This window comes from Sminthopsis crassicaudata, chromosome 4 (assembly GCF_048593235.1).
Source record: "Sminthopsis crassicaudata isolate SCR6 chromosome 4, ASM4859323v1, whole genome shotgun sequence".
NCBI classification, from domain to species: Eukaryota; Metazoa; Chordata; class Mammalia; order Dasyuromorphia; family Dasyuridae; genus Sminthopsis; species Sminthopsis crassicaudata.
In genome coordinates this window covers 85,512,548-85,531,760 of record NC_133620.1, presented here as the reverse complement: position 1 = coordinate 85,531,760, position 19,213 = coordinate 85,512,548, and the positions used below count along the sequence as shown (strand labels likewise).

The following is a 19,213-nucleotide window of genomic DNA, read 5'->3' as shown; positions in this document are numbered from 1 at the left end:
CTACTACCAACTTAAGGGCAGGCCCTTATCACTTTTTTCCTTGGAGTGCAACATAGCGTGATGTTTGATCTCTCTGCCTGAAACTTTTCCCCACTCCAATATATCCCTCCACTCCACTGTTAAACTGAACTTCCAAAAGTATAGGAGTAACCATATTAATAAACTGCATTCAGAGGTTCAATAAAGATCAAACATGAAATCTTTTTGATTTTTAAAGTCCTTCATAATCTGGCCTCTTATTATTTTTTCAGTCTTTTTACCGTTACTACACTTCATATACTTTATAATCCAGTAATATCTGCTTCTTTGCTGTTTGTTCCTTACACAGAATACTTCTCTTCCTGATATTGAGAATTTTCACTGGCTGTTTAACAAAACTGGGACTTTCTCTTCTCTTCTCTTTTTCAAATATTGGCCAAAATCTACATTTTGCAAAAAACTTACCAATTCTTCATATATCAGTGTCTTCCCTTCTTGAATGACTCCCAATTTAATCTTTTTAATATAATGTGTTTGTACATAGTTGTGTGCATGTTGTCTCCCTTAGTAGACAGTGAGTTCCTCAAGAGGGAGGACTGGGGTTTTTTTTTGGTTTTTTTGCCCTTCTTTGTATCCTTGGCAAAATACCTAGGCACTTAACAACAATAACTGATGATTCTACCAAGGAAATTAAAATCAACCTGGCATGAAGCTGTTTCATTCATGAAATACCAAACTAATTTAAACTAAGGATACATCAGTTTTGCTATCTCTATAACTGCAGTTCTAGAAGCATCTTGTGACACTGAAACTCTTCTCCTGTGGAAGTGTGTGTGTGTGTGTGTGTGTGTGTGTGTGTGTGAGAGAGAGAGAGAGAGAGAGAGAGAGAGAGAGAGAGAGAGAGAGAGAGAGAGAGAGAGAGAGAGAGAGAGAGAGAGAGAGAGAGAGAGAAAAAGAGAGAGAGAGAAAAAGAGAGAGGGAGAGAGAGAGAGAGGGAGAGAAAGAGAGAGAGAGAGAGAGAGAGAGAGAGAGAGAGAGAGAGAGAGAGAGAGAGAGAGAGAGAGAGAGAGAGAGAGAGAGACCTATCTACACCTGATTCAAAAGTCAAAACAGATGGACCACTTGTGTCAGAAGTAAAGGTAAAAATCCAGCCAATTTTTTGGTATCACCCTGGCTACTTAAGACTTAACAAAAAAATTGATTCCATGTCTTTTGCAACAATCTCAAGAAATCTAAAGTTATCACCCTTTACTACTTTCCTGTGTGATTAGTACTGATCTGTGTTATAAAAAACTGAAAGCAAATGATCATAGCAAACATAACAGATTTATGAAAAACTTAAAAAATGAATTTAATTATTTGAATTTATGCTTTAATTTATTTTGGCAGATTGGCACAATGTATAAATAGTAATGGACTTAGAATCAGGAAGATCTAAGTATAATCCTGACACTTACTGTAAAACCACAGATAAGTCATGTAAAAAAAAAAAAAAAAAAAAAAAAAAAAAAAAAAAAAGTCATGTATTGAGTCTGAATTGTAAATGAAGGATACAAACAGCAGCACTTGTAGCATTCTGTTTATCACAGGATAGCTGAGTTCTGGTGAGATCAAAGTTGGACAACATTTTGGATACCATAAAATCCTATATAAATGCCAATTACTGTTACTATCAAGAACACTAACATTTCAACGCAGTAACTGGGTTTTTAAAAGTTGGAATGTTTTAATTTAAAAATTCATATAACCAAGATAAACTGTTTAATACCCACATAGCATCATATCTGAAAAAAGTAAAGCCAAACAACCTAAGAGGCCACAATCTTAAGGTAAAACAGTCTTAATTTTACTTTTAAGCTTAAGTATTTCAATGTTTAATACCTCATTGCACTGACAGCTTCCCTGTAGTGTAAATCAGCTGGAGGCCTTGCTATATAATTAATGCATAATTGAAAACCCCCCTCAATACAATTATAGAACCAGCTGTAGTCCATAGTTCATGTTGGCATAGATTCAATTTGGGTTCTGCATAAAGTTGAGTATTCTTTTTTTTTTTTTTTGGGGGGGGTCATTTCTTCAAATAGACCCAATTTTTAAAAATGCCTGCTTCAGAACTGATAAAATTTAAGTTTATAAATTAATATTATAAATCATTATCAATTATTAAAATATGATATGGAAATAAATTTTATTTGACTGTAAATATCAAAATAAAACATGCATTATAAAACAAAACAATTCCCTAATTAAAACACCTTAAACACTGTTTTAAAATATATTTTTAAAGAGAATACAACTTTCTGCTCTATAATACTTGTCAACCTTCACTATTTCCATAAAGATTTATATCAAATAGGGGAAATAATTTCTAAGGAAAATAATAATTTTGGAATGAGGTATAAGTAATTTACATTTTACATTGTATTAATGTACATTTATAAATTTTACATTTATCTCCATAGCATTGCCTAGGATTACATTATACTAATTCATCAGGAAAACCCAATTCTCACGTCTATTGTTTGTAAACATAATCATTTTAATCATCTCAATTCAGAAAGCAAAGCACTAAAACTAAAGAACATTATTTTTCCATCAAAATTACATATGATGTATAAAAATTAAGTTAGAAAGAGTTAAGTGCATTAAGGATTAAGCTGGTTTGAAAAACAAATTGCATGGTAATTCCAGTTACAGCTAAATTTCAATTTCTTACCCGTTTCTAGTTCCTAAAAAGTCATAAATTAGACCCAAATCAGATCTGTAATAAATATACTAGAACTAAAAAAAAAATTAATTATTTAGGAAACTAGATATGAAGGTTAGCTAATAACTATGTTGCAAGCATGAATAGCATATTTTATGCTTTTTCCTATTAATAATTCATTAATTTGAATCCAAAATGTTTCTAATAGATAATATAGCTGTAGCAATTTTCAAGGATGACATCTTTATAAGGCCGCTACAAATCCTTACAACTATTAACTCTTTCTCTGTTGCCTCAAACATGGTGTATCAATGTGGAATGAAGGTGACTATGAAAACTCAATGGCTAATTACAACAGATCTATCAAACTGGAAAAGGCTCCTACAATAATTTTAGTGACAGACTATGTCACAGAAACATTTTGAAAACTAGCCAAGTTCCATAGAAGGAAGTTTGGTATTGAGTTTCTGGCTGTGGCAAGCCAAGAAACAAACAAACATCAAAAAATGAAATAATTGGCATCAGGGGAGGAATGTAAAAAGTTATTAGAAAAAGGCTCAAAATAAGAAGACAAAGGCTTATAGATTTACACAAAAGCTTCAATCCACGTGTCATACACACTCATCAAGAAGCAGGGAGACTTTCAATATAGTGTACATCAAAAAACATCATGAATAGTCAAACAATATATCTTAACAGAAAGGATAAGACTCTCAGAATCACAGAATATTTGAATTGGGAGAGAATTTTCTGCCAACTATATCTGAAAAATAAAACTTTCAGATCCTATCTCTGACACAAACTAGTTGTAGGTCATTAGACAATGTGATCCTTTACAATGAAAATCACATCCTCTTTAATAATACCTACCTTTTTAAGGATCCAATGAAATAATGTATTATACATAGCACTTTGCAAACTTTAAAGTCCTAAACAAATGTTCCACCTATAAAACACTTTTTTAAAAACACTCACCAAGACATTTTACCTCTGACTCATTTTCATTATAAAATGGAAAAATAGTTCTTGTGCCACCTACCTAATGAATTTGCATTACGTAAGATAATTTGTAGCTGAAAAGAGCTACATAAAAATGAGCTATTTGTTAAAAGTAAATATTAGTAGATAATGGCAATGAAGATAGGCTGTTCCCAATGCAAATACAAACTTTTAATAAACTGGATATAATTAAGACTTAGACTTCTATAAATGTGGAAGCCATTTTCAAAAAAATTCTCTCTACATAGTAAGACCATCAAAGTTTGTCATAACAAAGATTAAAATTAACTCAAAATTATAAGACTAAAGTTAAGAAGATACAGTTTATATCTAAAAACAATTCTATGCTGGCCTGTACCAAATAAAAAGATTTGTATTTTATCTGACAATTAAGTGTGTGACACTTTTTTACACTGAATAATATGGTCAAACCTGTGTTTTGTAAGTTACCACATTTTCTATAGAACTGTTAAATTGATATCAAACAAAAAGAAACGAAGACCTACAAGGCTTCATATTGACTCAGAAAACCACAAACTGACAATCTTTGTTCAATTATATTTTTATGTATTTTGTTAAAATATTTCCCAAATACATTTTAATTTGATTAGGGAAATTCTAAATTTTGACACTTATGGGTTAGAGAAAGGAACCACTAGACCAAGGAGACCAATCAGGATGTGTTTGCAGTTATTGGGGTAAAATTGAAGACCTGAGCCAGGAAAGCCACATGAGCAGAAAAAAAAAGAACAGATGAAAAAGATCTTGTGGAAAATGACTTGACAAGGTTTGGCAAGTGATTAGATAATGGGAAGAGTAAAGTAAATCAAAAAGCTACGAACTTGAAAAAAACAATAATGATGAATTAGTATGGGAAGAAAATATAATGAGCTGCTTGATGATTTCAGCACTTGGTATGTTTACTGGACATTTAGGCAGAGATGTCAGCTACATTTATTCAGCATTTACTGTGTCCCATGTACTGGGATAAATTGCAAAGAAAGACAAAAAGCTAATCCCTGTTCTCAAACAGCTCATTGTATTTGGAGGAGACCACATGCAAACAACTATGTATAAACAAATTATATACAGCATAAATTTAGGGATAATCTCAAAGGGAAGGCATTAAGTTTAAGGATTAGACAAGTTTACTTGTTACTTGTTACAGAAGGAAGGTTATTATGAAGGCAGAAATGACAAGACTTGGTAACTGATTGGATGTGGGAAATGTGGTAACTGATTGGATGTGGGAGACAAAGTAAGAAGACTGACATTTCAACAATACCAGAAGACAGCAAGTAATATGAGAACAGAATTCAAATAATAGAATAATAATTGTTAGCATTCACAGAATACTTTAAGGTTTGCAAAGTTATCTCATTTGAGTTTCACAACAGCCCCATATTGCTATTATCACCCCCATCTTACAGATAAGAAAATAGAGGCTGAGAAAGGTTAAGTGATTTGCCCAGGATGACACAGATAACAACTAGGTATCCTTGGCTAAATTTACACTCAGGTTTCCCTGACTCCACATTCCAACACTCCTACTCCCTGTCTCTAAGCAGGCAGGACCATTTCTGAGCTATATGGATAACATTAAATAAGATTTATTTTAAAAATATGCACATTCACACTGATTTAATATTGATATTTGATGCAATTGGTTTCCTTTGAAATCCTCTACACTGTATTTTATACATTTAGAAATAACATTCTGAGAAGGAATCCTATAATGTCAATGACATACAAAAAAAGTTAAGAACCTTACATAAAATTTAAAACAAACAAAATTTATAAATTTTTTTATTATAAAAGTTTTTTTTAAATAGAGCACCTAGTAAAACTAGTATGAAATTTAAGTACAAGTGTTGGTCCTTCCATTAACTGGGTTAAAGAAATTTAATTATATTTCATAATATATGTTTCATAATCACTAAGTTACTTGTTTCCCTAGCCTTTTTAACAGTTAAGGACACAAAATACATCTGAATATTGAAACTTCATAAAATTAAGAAAGATATATACCATTTCAGATAGCTAGGTGGTAAATTGTATAGAATACTGGGCCTGAAGTCAGGATACTTCATCTTCCTGATTTCAAATTTGGCCTCACAGCTATCTCATAGATAGCTGTGAGACACTGAGCAAGTCACATAACTATGTGCCTCAGTTTTCCATCTATAAAATAATATGGAAAAAGGCAATGGCGAACCACTCCAATATCTTCGCTTTGAAAATCCCAAAAGGAATCATGAAGTTGAAAACTATTGAAATGAATGAACAACATTATATAGTATTTTTTAAAACTTATTTTATGAGACTTGATTTAAGTACATTGTTGATACGACAATATTAATAAGGGACAAATAACATTTAAATATTTTTAAAGTCTCCAGTCATACAGGACTAATGTCATTCTAAGTGATATGCATACATCATTCCACCAGGAAAAAATAAATAAATAAATGGAGTCACTTTTAGACCTGAAGATAATCTTTTAGAAAACAAGTGTTGATCAACTACTTACTTTAGGTCCTGGAGAAGGTCTTTTGCATTAAGCATAGTTATTAAAGAGGTGGTAGCTGCTGGAATAATAATAATAGGTGTTCGAGATCCTAGCAACAAGAAGAAATGTAACAAATATTTTGTTACATAAAGGAAATGAAAATCAAAAACAGCTATAAAGTGCTGCCTCATCTGAAATGCCCCAAACAGAAAAGGCAACAGTTATTTATAGAGGTCTTGAAAGACATTTGTAGAACTATGAACCAGTCTAACCATTCTTGAAATCAATTTGTAATCATGCAAAAAAGGTCACTAAACTGCTATATTTTGATCCATTCTGCTACTGGTTATATAAATCCCAATAATGCCAATAACAGAAGAAAATGTTGCATATATACAAAAATATCCAGTCATACCTCCTGTGCTAAACAAAACAAAACAAAAATTCATCTGGAAATAAAAGAAGTACCCAATGAGTAGGGAAGAGTTGGGGGCAAAGCATATGAATGCAGCAGAGAATGATTATACTGAAATGAAGAATTCAGAGAAGCCTTTTATGAAGTGAAGGAACGTGAAGTACAACTAGAATAAATATACAGAGCAACTATAAAAATGTAATAGAATACAAATTAAAAGATAACCATGGATCAAAGGCACCGTCAATACTGCTTCCAGGAGGATGAATTTGGAATATATTTAGTTATTTCTAACAGGAAATTAATAGATTATGAATGAGTAAGAAAATGTTATGTAATGTTAGTTGTACTCAACAGTGTTATACGGATCTACTTAGCTTTTATCATGAGGGAAGGAAGAATTAATGAATAATTGAGGGTGAGGAATTATTAAGGAAGTAACAGTAATATATAAAATGAATTTAAGATGTTTTACTACAATTGAAATGGTGATCATTTAATCAAATAAATTTTCTTTCTTTGCTGAAAACTATTTTATTTATAGTCTTCACATTTATTTTTGAGGGGAAAGAATTTAGAACCACATACATACCTTTCTTCTGATTTGGAGGTGGTCTTGCTTGGGAAACTGTAAAATTTGGAATGTTACAAAAATGGAATTATTTTTAAAAAGTCAAGATGATCTAAAAATATGAAAAAAAAATCACAAAAATGAGACTAATATAATAATGGTCTAGTGAAAAGAACATAATAAGCCCCAAGTCAAGGACTGTGATAATTCATGACATTGATCATCAATTGATAATGATATATGGTAATGATAATTCATTATCATTTCTCTACAAATACATCAGAATCTAAAAGTACCAGGTTTAGCCTCTGCTCAAGTTATTAAAATATAACAATTTTATGAGATTTTCTGTTGAGAATTCATGCATAAAGTTTCACAACATTATTAGTTTTATAATAAAGATATTTAAGTTTTGTCCTTGTTATGTGTAAGAAGGCCATCAACAGAAAAAGAATTAATTTTTGTAAAGGATTGTTTAGCCAATATCTTTAATATGGTGTACTGCATTCAACCCATCAAAACAAAATAGGTAATTTAAAAAAAAATACAGATGAATGATATTAGATATTATTCTAATCACTCTAGAAATAGCCTTCAAGACAAAATACATGGAAGGGAAAAAAATAAATCCATTCCTAAATCAGGAACTAGGTAAAAAAAAACTCTTTAAGAATAATTGATTAGGCAGTTTTGCTATTTGTCAGAAATTGGGGCAAAAGACTTAGTTTCAAGCAGGTTTTAAATTACTGGCCAAAAGAAAAATATATACATTACCTGTAAGCTTCCTTGACTTTGTCAACTATTCATTATCTTATTTCATTAGCTCCTATCTAGTTCAGGTCTTTATTACTCTCATGTCCTGGTTATTTCAATAGTCTCAGTTTCTTTTCCCTCTCTACTCCATTTTGCTTTCTTCCATGAGACAATTTTGTTCAAGAACACACTCTGATCTTATTGTTTTCCTACTCAGAATCCTCAGTAGTTCATCAATGAATACCCTCCTGAATAAAACTCACATTTTCTGACATGATTCTATAACCCAGTTTCAACCAATAGAAAAGTGGATTAAGTTGGGAAGCAGAAAACACATGTTAGAATCCTAACTCTACCACAGGGTGAATTTTATAAAAAATATTTCCTCTATAAAAAATTTAACAATATTTATATTACTTCACTGGGCTTTCCATAATGATCAAATAAGAAAATGTGTTTTATATAATGTCATATAATCTAAGTTGCTATTATTAACTTCCTATGCTGTACTCCAGTTGTTCTACTCATGTAATAGACACAACTTCTAGAATGTTATTCTTCAAAATCACACTCATAATACAATAGATTTAGAATTGGAAGGGATCCTAGATAACATCTAGTTCAATCTTCTCATTTCATAGATGAGGAAACTCATATGTAATGACAGACGCAGTTACTAAATTTAGTTTCTCTGAATTAAGTCTGTGGTCTTTCTTGTTATTCCCTCCTTGACCCCATACTCCTATTATTGCTTCTGAAATTATCTTTCATTTACACTGTATTTACAAGTTATATTTGACTTTTTTGTTTATTTATTGTTGCTTCCTGTATTACAATGTTAAGTTCCCTAAGGTCAAACCTGGTATTTATAGCCTTTCTTTGCACCCTCAGAGTTTAGCACAGTATGTAATTTTGGTCACCTTTCATTTTCAAAGAGGACCAGATCATATCACATGTCTTGCATATAAGGGATTTAGATTTAAGTGAGGTAATGTTGTACAGAGCTGTCAATCCCACTCTACCTGAGTCCTTGAAATCCAATGGCAACACAAAAGTCAAGACAACCGGAGGACAGTCAAGATGCAGTGGGTACATAATAAATGCTTAATAAATGTTCTCTTTTTTTGCCTCTTAATTTTATCCCCTCCCATTGTACCTATTGAACCTATTTTCCAAGGGACAGTTCAATGATATCATCTGACAGTAAATGATGATTGCCTTCAAAACTTTTAGAGTTTATTATTTGTCCCCATGTAGGCACAATTACTGAATATGCAGAAAAGTTTTCTGCAGTCATGGGAATTGTGAAATAGTTCAACAATATAAATGGGCATAGTTTTATTGTGGAAATGACCTTAAAGAAGATATATTATCATCTCATTTTCCATAAAAGCTTTACCATCTAACTTACTTGAACCTATATATGCTGTGTTTACCTCAGAATGTGAGTTCTTTAAGAGCAAGGATTGCCTCTACTTTTCTTTCTGTATCCCAGAGCTCAGCAAGAGCATTGCACACAGTAACATATTTTCACTGATTCATTGCACAGTTGCCTATATAAACATTAATGTATAATTTGTGTACATATTTAATTCACTCAACTATATTATAAATTCACATTTTAAAACTTCTTTATATTCAATTCAGTTCCACAATTTTTATTAAGCTCTTATTGTACATTAACATACTAGGTGCTAGAGATGCAAATAAGAAATTCATAGTTCTTGCTGCTTGGATGTGGGTGAGGAAACTGGACTGTAGAGAAAGAATGATATACACAGAGTATGATACAAAGTAGAAAATGATGGAGTGAAGAGCTAGAAGAAATTAGAGCAAGGACAGGCCCCTTTATCAGAGGCAATAAGAGAGGGTCTTCATTCTTTCCACAGTGGCTAGCAAAGAACTTGTCACATGGTTTGGATTCAAAAAGGAAGAGAGTGTGAGATGGGAACTGGACCTATGTTTGATTTCACTGGTACATAAAACTCCAGATGAGAAAATAACTTCTATTGGTATAAACTGGAACCTTCTCTGCAATTTATATCAAAAGTGTTGCCTAGGTTATGGAGAACTTAAGTGACCCCCTGAGGATCACAAAGATAGTCTATCAAAAGCAAAGCTTGAATCTAGATTTTCCAGACTTTAAAGCAAGATCTATTTACTCATTAAGCATCTGCTAGATGAGGAATGGAGTACATGAAAGGGAGATATTCTGTTCTATAAAATTACAGTGAAGGAAAATTTGATATGCCCTGTTTAGCTCTAGAAAACAGAACTTAAGAAAGGCAAATTTAGGTTCTATGAAAGAAGAAAATGTTCTCAACAAGACAGTATATCAATAAGATAGTTTGGTAGGATGGATTTCCAACTGGACACAGAGAAAACAATAATTAATGGGTTGATGGCTACTTGCACCAGTCTAAGGATGAGCTCTAGAGTTTAATGTCATACAACTCAGTTTTTAGCCTTTCTTTTTCTCCACAGGGTTTTCAATGAATTGAAAATACAAAGATAGAACATATGCTTATCAAGTTTGGGGGATCAAGTTGACAAGGACTGCTTAACATACTAAATGACTATACTGGCTTTAAAAGCTCTCTCAAGGATAGAAGGATAGACATACTCCAACATGAACCTCACAGTCAATAAAAATTTTAAGCATCCTTAATTACTGGCAAACATGGAATTTCTGACACTTTCCCCTTGTTCATCATGACACTAGATAATGGGGGAGGGGGAGGAAGAGAGGGAAAGAAAGAAGGAAGGCAGAAAGGAAAAGAGGGAGGGGGAGAGGGAGAGGGAGGAAGAAAGAGATGAAGGGAGGGAAGGAGAAAGGGAAGGAGGGGGAGAGGGGAAAAGGGAGAAAGAAAAGGAAGGAAGGAGGAAGAAAAGAAGGGAGGAAAACTGGACACTACTGTAACTGTACTGACCAAATCTAGATCTGGAGAAAAGTGGGGAAAATTCACCTACTTTTATTTATTATGCCTTTGGGGTGATGAATATCGTATATAACACAGACACCTTGGCTGGCAGTCATTGGTTTTATTGCTCAAGACTTGGAGGTTCAACTCTAGCATCTAACAAATACTGATATATGATCCTGGGTAAAACATTTAATTCCTCAATGCTCTAGACAATTTTATAAGACTGATTCTAAGTTTCAAAGAAGGTTCTGACCTGAACTGGTAGCAGCGCCTTATAACTATTATATCATAAATCAAGTCCTTATTCCCCTATTCCTAACCCATTATTAGAAAAGTAGAATAAGAAAATGAGAGTAGTACAACTTCAGACACTAACCTTCTCACTTCAATAATTGTCCTTAGAAGTAGTGTACAAGGTGAAGCATATGAATATATATTTGAAGGGCAAGTTTCTTTAAAAAAATGTATTCAATGACTCAGGCTTCATGGGATTGAATGGAATCCCAAGATGATATATAACAGGGGACCGACCACACATATTTAAGTACATCATACAATATCAATAGATCTAGATGTATTACCGATATGTGAGGCCCAATTTATATGTACTATGATTCAAAAACTTTGGTTTTTAGATAGTTGATATAACTTATATAATACACTTTCCTACAAGTCAGTTTTACAAATTGGTAACTGAGTTCCCAGGAGAGTATACAAAAGTATATTTCAGTCATGACATCACACTAAATATGCTTTAGAATTGAACTATCATTTCTATGGGAAACTCATTTTGAATTTAAAACTTCTAGAACCTTTCTATCTTCTTACCACTGAAAGCTTAAAAATGTTAATTTATTTATAAAAGCAGAATCACCAAGACACTAGTAGCAATAAGCTAAAAAATAAGAAAGAAGGCAGGCATAAAGTGGTCAAGGTTATGTAATACCAATGCATGGGAAAAGAGAAAGTTGCAAAGGATGATCAAAAAGCAAGTCCACTAACTAGAAGAATATTAATATTTAGAATCTGAATTATCACAAACTAGGCTAGACTGGACAAGGGCACGTGCAGGGCAGGGAGAAACAATTGTAGAAAATAAAGACAAAGTAGAATAAAATTGCAATAACAAAAAGGAAAATATGCTTGTTAAATATTCTGAAACAATGGTCTTCCATATATCACATGATCACATTATTTAAAGTAAGAGACAAAATAATACTAGTTTTTAAATTCTAGTGGGATTTTTTTTTTTAAAGGATGATTTAGAAAGTGTTGAGCACTAAGGACTTAAATTAAAGCTACATTAAGAAAAATTTCTGCCTAAATACTGTTTTTTATCCTTCTCATAAATGAAGAACACTTTCTGAAAAAATGTATGCCTACTCAAGTTTCAAAAATGTCATTCACAAATCAAAAGGCTGTATCCTGCATCTTATTTAAATGTGTTCACACATCACTGGGGAAGACTTTTTTTTTTTTTAAAGGATCTAGTTTAAAAAGGTATAAAGTTATGTTTAACCTATGATAACATCAATCAAAGTACTAAATGAAGAAAAGAAATTACCTTTTAAAAATTATAAAGCAGCAATTGTTCACTTGGGAGATTTATACAGCAAGACAAGAATATAAATAGTATATTATGTATCTTTTTTTTAAAAAAGGTATTATTGCTTTACAAAAACATTAGGATAGGACACGATTCTAAAATCTCTTTGTGTATCCTTAAAGGATTTTAAGAACAAATTTTAAGAATAAAACACATTAATACAAAATTTCAACATACTGAATTTTTAACTTTTCCAAGTCATTCGACATAATTTTCACTGGTATGTTAGTTTTAAAATATGGCACAATTCATAATAATTTTACCTGGTCTTGGTACTGGTTGTGCAGCTGGAGTTTGAGTCTTACGAGCTGATGCGCCCTCCTTTAAAATAAACAAATAAAAGTCAAAATTTCAAAATATCTCAATCAAAAACAAAAGCATCTATTTTATTCTTGGCTCTTGATGCCAAAAACATTTGGGTTAGGAATAAAAAAAGATTTAGTGAACCAAATAATTTTGTTACTCCCTGCTGCTGTGGAATACCTATCCTCCTTTTTTATCCCTTGCACAAATGGATTTAGTGGTATGACATCCCCTTCCCCTGACTAAGGTAACAAAGTGAGACTGTCTGTCCTTGCTTATTTCCTGACAGGGCTACTCAGAAGTCTCCAGTAAGAAGCAAGGACAAGCAATATGGCAACAATACAGTTCAAAAGTTTACTTAAAAGCAACACATGACTACTACATCAAAGATTTCTGGGTTCCATTTCTAGCAACATCTTCTAAGGAAGTGACCATCCCCATGTTAGTTTTCCAAAATCAGAACTCTACTAGAATCTTCCAAGTCCTTAGGAACTTTCTAGTTTGATCCTACCATTGTCATTTGGGACCTGGCTCAGGTCACCTTGATCCAGTGACCCTGGCATCCTGGCTATTCCTTGAAGAAGACACTTCCATTTCCTGACTAAGAAGACTCTATGCATGTAAAGATTTCTGGAGCACAGATGCCTCATTTATTTCCTCAGGGTAGGCTGAAAACCCAATGAAGGTCCCTTTCAATCCTCAATCTGTGACCTGAGGATTATTTAATTTGATTTCTATAATGGTGCTATGAAGAAAGTACTATAGATATTTTTCCTTTTATAGACAAAGAAACTGAGGCTTAGAGAGGTAAAGTATTTTGTCTATGATCACAAAGCTAGTAAGTTCTAGAAATGAGGTATGCACCTAGTTTTTTCTTAACTAAAAATCCAGTACTCTTAACCACTGCATCATGATGCCGAATTCAACAGGTATTTAAAGATTTATTGTATAACAGTGCATACCCCAAGTTTGGCTAAATAATTGGCTTGTCTTTTTCTTTCCAATAGCATTTTTATTGATTTTAATACTACAACATTTCTTGTGTACAAGTCAAAAATTAAAAAAAAAAATTATATCTTACTTATGCATCATATAGATCTTCAGTAGTAAACGTGTATGTATGTATGTACATATAAAAATGTAAACTTAAAATCAAACATGTGATTAATTAAATATACTTCTTAAATATTTAAGTAAAATGATTAAAGTGTTCCAAGGTTGTGAATCATACTTTTCACCTTCAATGGACCTCAAATCATGATTTAAGAAGATAACCAAGTCCAACCTCTGCTATATTTGTTCAAGGTAATTTTTCTTCTCAATTCACAATGGGAACAAAATAGAAGAACCAGAAAATACTTAGACACTGATGCTTATATGAGGTATGGTGTCCTTATGACATTGCTAAGTGGTTTTTAAGATTTTATAAACTATTCCAACTTCTTCACCATGCCACTTCCATACAATTCACAAGACCTCTTTTATTTTTTTAAGATACATAGAAGATATTTATTAAAAAGAAATTTAATTATTTCAGAGTAATAGCACTACCAGATTGTTATTCTAATAACATAATTGACTTATTTGAGTTAAAGTTAAAAGGGCCAAACACAGTTCCAAAAAATTGTAAAAAGATACTTCTAAAAGTGCTTGAGAAACTTTAAAAAAAACTGGTCTCTTACATCAAATAATACAAATATGCCTTAGGTAATCTTATCTGAACAATTATTTTGCTAAGGAAACTATATAAATTTTAGTCCAACTATGCTTGATTCATCAAAAATCCAAATTTTGTAGAATTCAGTGAGTTTTAATTGTATGAGTATAAAGTCAAGATTAACACTTCCATCAGACTTCAAATCATTATTTTATTATGCCCATTGGTATCCATTCTTAAATTATTCTACAGTACTAAAATTATTCTACAGTATTAGAATAATAGTAATTTCAAATACTTATTCATTTTATCATATGAAATTATGTACAGTCTTCAAAAAAATGAGCGATTTAAATGATAAATTGCCATCATCTGGTACAATATATTGTCATTTGGCATCTGTATTGTTATGAGTAATAACAAAAGTGAATCCTAAGAATATATTTCATTCTTGATGAACAGATAGATTAACTTTTAAATGTTTAAGTTTATCTTAGTCATTCCAGCAACTACCTTCTCTTCCCCCTGTAAAACACAATGTATTTGAAGTCAGAACCTCTTAGACCTCATTGATTTAATTTCCTCATTAATTGGTTTCAGTTTTCTAATCTATAAAATCAGGGTGATGGAGTAGCTGAAATAAGAAGTTCTCAGTATATTACACTTTTGAATAATTCTTATTGTCTTTTTTTGGGGGGAGGGGGGATTAAGGATTTCCTTATGGAAGCTGTAGACTAAATCTGGGTGGGTGGGAGAGTATAGTGCTATGCAACATTTGATTTGTAATCAAATGATGCTGAGCTTGAATTTCTGGCTACTATGGTATGTGACCAAAGGCAGGTAACACAATCTCTCAGCTCTTCAATTTCTTCATCTAAAAACTAGAGGGCTGAATTTTTAATTTATAATTCTAAATGCATTGCTCTTATAAGTTCAAATTTTCATGTTTCATGCTTTTACATCAAATAAGAACCGATTAGCCTGAAAAAGGTCACTAGCATTAAACTTATTTCCGAAGAAAAAGTAAATCAATACAAAAAATATAAAAGAAAGTTCTTAGGGGTTTTGTTTGTAGTAGTACTAGTGCTTAATGAAGGAAAAAATAAATCGGACATATTTTTAGTCTTGTGGCAAATCTAAAGAAATATACAGGACCATTTCTAACAGCTTTATATTATAAACCAGCTCTGGTTGTGTTGTCATATTGTGTAAAAAATAATATTCCACTCGTTATTGACAAATGATTATAGCATTCTATTCAAATAATGCATGTTTGACAAATAAGTATGAATTAGCCAAAACATTTGAATATATATTTTCTACAATTTTTTGTACTTTTATTCTGGTAGAATGGTAGAGATCTAATATTACAACAAGAAAAAAAAGAAAAAAAAAAAAAAAAAAAACACACATTTCTAATTAGTTGAGTGGATCCCATAACCGGAAAATACTAGCAATTGTGAAAACTAAAACAGATCCTATTATAAAGAACCAAATGGCATAAGTGGCACTTTTTTATAGGGCAGTAAGGTACTTGACCAAGACTTCAAAAAACAACAAAACTTTTAATAACTTAGAGTACACAGCACAGAGATTAAATGATCACATACCTAAAATGACAGAAGCATTCATTAGCTAACAACATGGATACTAGAGTATTTGAGAGAATAAAATAAAATGAAATCCTGAAGGCAAAAAAAAAAAAAAAAAAAAAAATTCTTTGACCTTTTTGAATCAAAGATTAGTAAAAATGAAAGGATTTAGTTTTTAAAAGATATTCTAAACAATCACTTTAAACAACAGTTTTTAATCCTATTAATTATTCTAAACCAAAAGTTCTTAGAATGGGATCACTAAACTTTAAAAAATAACTATTATATTCTGATAAGAAATCCATAGGCTACAACAGAATGCCAAAAGGCCCATGACACAAAAGATTAAGGATTTTTGTTCTAAAATCAATACAAATCATTAATAGTAAAATAATAATAATAATAATAAATTAAACATGACTTTGATTCTTCTGGCCTTAATTAACAATATTTACATTCTATAGGCATACAAACTGAATGGAGGAAATGACTAGTCTATCCACATCATTATGAGGAAAAAATTTTGCAAATTTGAAAAAGGCATTTTACACACGAATTATATAATCAGTATAATAATCATTAAACTAACAACTATTAAGTACCTCCTATGGAGAATCACAGAATCACAAAGTTTGGATTTTGGATAAATCTTACAAGATTATTTATCTAAATCTTTTTATTTTAGACAAAATAAAGGTTAAATGACTTGCCCAAGATTACATACATGTAATTGATATGAATCCAGAATTACTGATATTTGACAATAAAAACTGATCATGATGGTCCAATATTGAGTTTTTCAAAATATTTAGAAAACATGTAAAAAAATACTATCTAGCAGGGAACAACTAGTTGGCCCAGTGGATAGAGCACCAGCCCTGAACCAAGACCTGAGATCAAATTTGACCTCAAACACTTAATACTTCATAGCTGTGTGACCCTGGGCAAGTCACTTAACCCCAATTGCCTCAGCCAAAAAAACAACCCCCCACAAAAACCCTCTATCTAGCTAGGAGAAGAAAGGCATCAGCACAGGCACACACAGGAAAACCCTAAAACAATTGCTTCAGCCTACAACAACAAACCTTATCTAGCCAGGAGAAGAAAGGCATCAGCACAGACACACCAAACCCCCCCCCAAAAAAACCTTAAAACAAAACAAACAAAAGGAGTTGGCAAGACTTGTTAAAAGGAGAGGAAAACCTGCTTTCTTCACTAAAGTGAGAGAGAAATCTCATAATTTCTGCCAAGACATCAGGCAGTTTTAAGAAGAAAAAAAAAAAGGGGGGAGAGGGGTGGGAGAGGTGGGGAGAGAAACACCTAGAATTAAAATAAAAGGAGCCAAAGGAGCCAAATACTAGATTCACAATTGCAAACTGGCAGAAAACAACAGGACACGGAACACCTGGTATTTAAATTCTCAATTTTTCAATAAACTAAGATTATGCCATATATCCCAGAAAAAGTAAATAATGTGCTATTTTATCAGAGAAACCGGTAATTTAGTTTTCAAAAAAATACAATTTATATATTAATAATATTGAAAAATGTGGTATTATGTAGTTTAAACTCTAGGAATTATAAAGTGTTTAGGGTGGGAAAATACCACAAAAACACCATGCCTAATTCATGTGCAAGCTAAAGTTAAGGCTACTAAGTAGTATAATATGAATATTCATAAAAAAACCAATTTAGAAACAAAACCATGCAATTTGAACAAAAAACTTCTGCCTTTAAAAGATTACTTACACCATATTTGAATAATAATAAAAATGAGCATGTTAAGTCTAGTTTTCCTACTTTACTAGAAAGTTATATTTACAAACTTTAAAAGTTCCTAATCACTTGGGAGTAACAAACTAATGGGTCAATGAAAGGATAAAAGCAATGAGTTCTAATTGCTAAGTATTATAGTCTGAAGATATAGTTTATTGTTAAATATCTGGACATGCAGAGCTCAATTTATGTCAGTCAAAGCACTCCAAACACTATCTGGCATGACAAAATTTTCATTGCTATGCTAATAATGTCTGAGAATATTCAACTTTAGTAAACTATACTAAAATCAAAACCAAAAAGGAGGGATTCAAAGTAATATTCAATATTCTGATTTCTTTAAGAATATTTATTTTCTAAGAAATAGAACTAGCTATTTTAATCAACTCCTTAAGAAAAAATCCCCATGACCAGATGGATTTAATGTGAATTCCACCAAACATTTAAAGAACAATTAACTCCAATGCTATATAAACTATGAAAAAATAGGGATTGAATGAGTCCTACCAAATTCCTTTTATGATACAGACATGGTACTGATACCAAAAACCAGATAGGTTGAAAACAAAGAAAATTATAGACCAATCTCCCTAATAAATATTGATGCAAAAATATTAAATAAAATATTAGCAAAAAGATTACAGAAAATCATCACCAGGATAATACACCATGACCAAATAGGATTTATACCAGGAATGCAGGGCTGGTTCAATATTAGGAAAACTATTAGCATAATTGACTACATCAACAACCAAACTAACAAAAACCATATGATCATCTCAATAGATGCAGAAAAAGCATCTGATAAAATCCAACAAGAATACTTATTTTCTTTATATAACAGCTAGATTATATTGGATAGGCTTTTCCAAAGGGAATGAGATTTAGAAAAAAGAAAACTCTTCTCACCACCTACTTCCAAGCATCATGGGAAGCGATTTTGCGCTTTTAAGATAGGCACATAAAGTCTACTTCTACTGTTGTACATAAACACAAATACATTAATTTGGGGGCAGCAATGGATAGAGCATCAGCCTTGAATTCAGAGAACCGGAGTTCAAATCTGGTCTCAGACACTTAACACTTCCTAGCTGTGTGACCCTGGGCAAGTAAGTCACTTAACCCCAGCCTCAGGAGGGGGAAAAAAAACATTAATTTAAATGAGTATTTCAACAATATTAGAGAGTTAAACCACAAAAACATCATAATTAAAATAAACACCAGAGATGGAAATATCAGAACTTTGTTAATATAAACATTTAAGATTAGACGAACATTTCATTCCTTATGTAAGAATCTGTTTTTTTTTTTAAATTACAAAAACTTTATTTCCCTTCCAACATTTACAACCCATTTTTCTTCTAGTCTGCTTTGGTCATTTTTTGTTGAATTAAATTCTTAATGACTGAATGATATAAATAA

General features: G+C 31.7%; 1 protein-coding gene across 1 annotated transcript in view; it reads right to left on the bottom strand.

The window, feature by feature from the left end:
* CDC73 (cell division cycle 73) overlaps window positions 1-19,213 on the bottom strand; it is a 127,196-nt gene that overhangs the window by 11,717 nt on the left and 96,266 nt on the right. The window contains exons 11-13 of the mRNA XM_074308652.1: window positions 12,727-12,784; window positions 7,202-7,237; window positions 6,216-6,303 (exon numbers count right to left, since the gene is read on the bottom strand). Of these exons, the coding sequence (XP_074164753.1) occupies window positions 6,216-6,303; window positions 7,202-7,237; window positions 12,727-12,784 (182 nt within the window). The remainder of the gene's footprint in view (window positions 1-6,215; window positions 6,304-7,201; window positions 7,238-12,726; window positions 12,785-19,213) is intronic.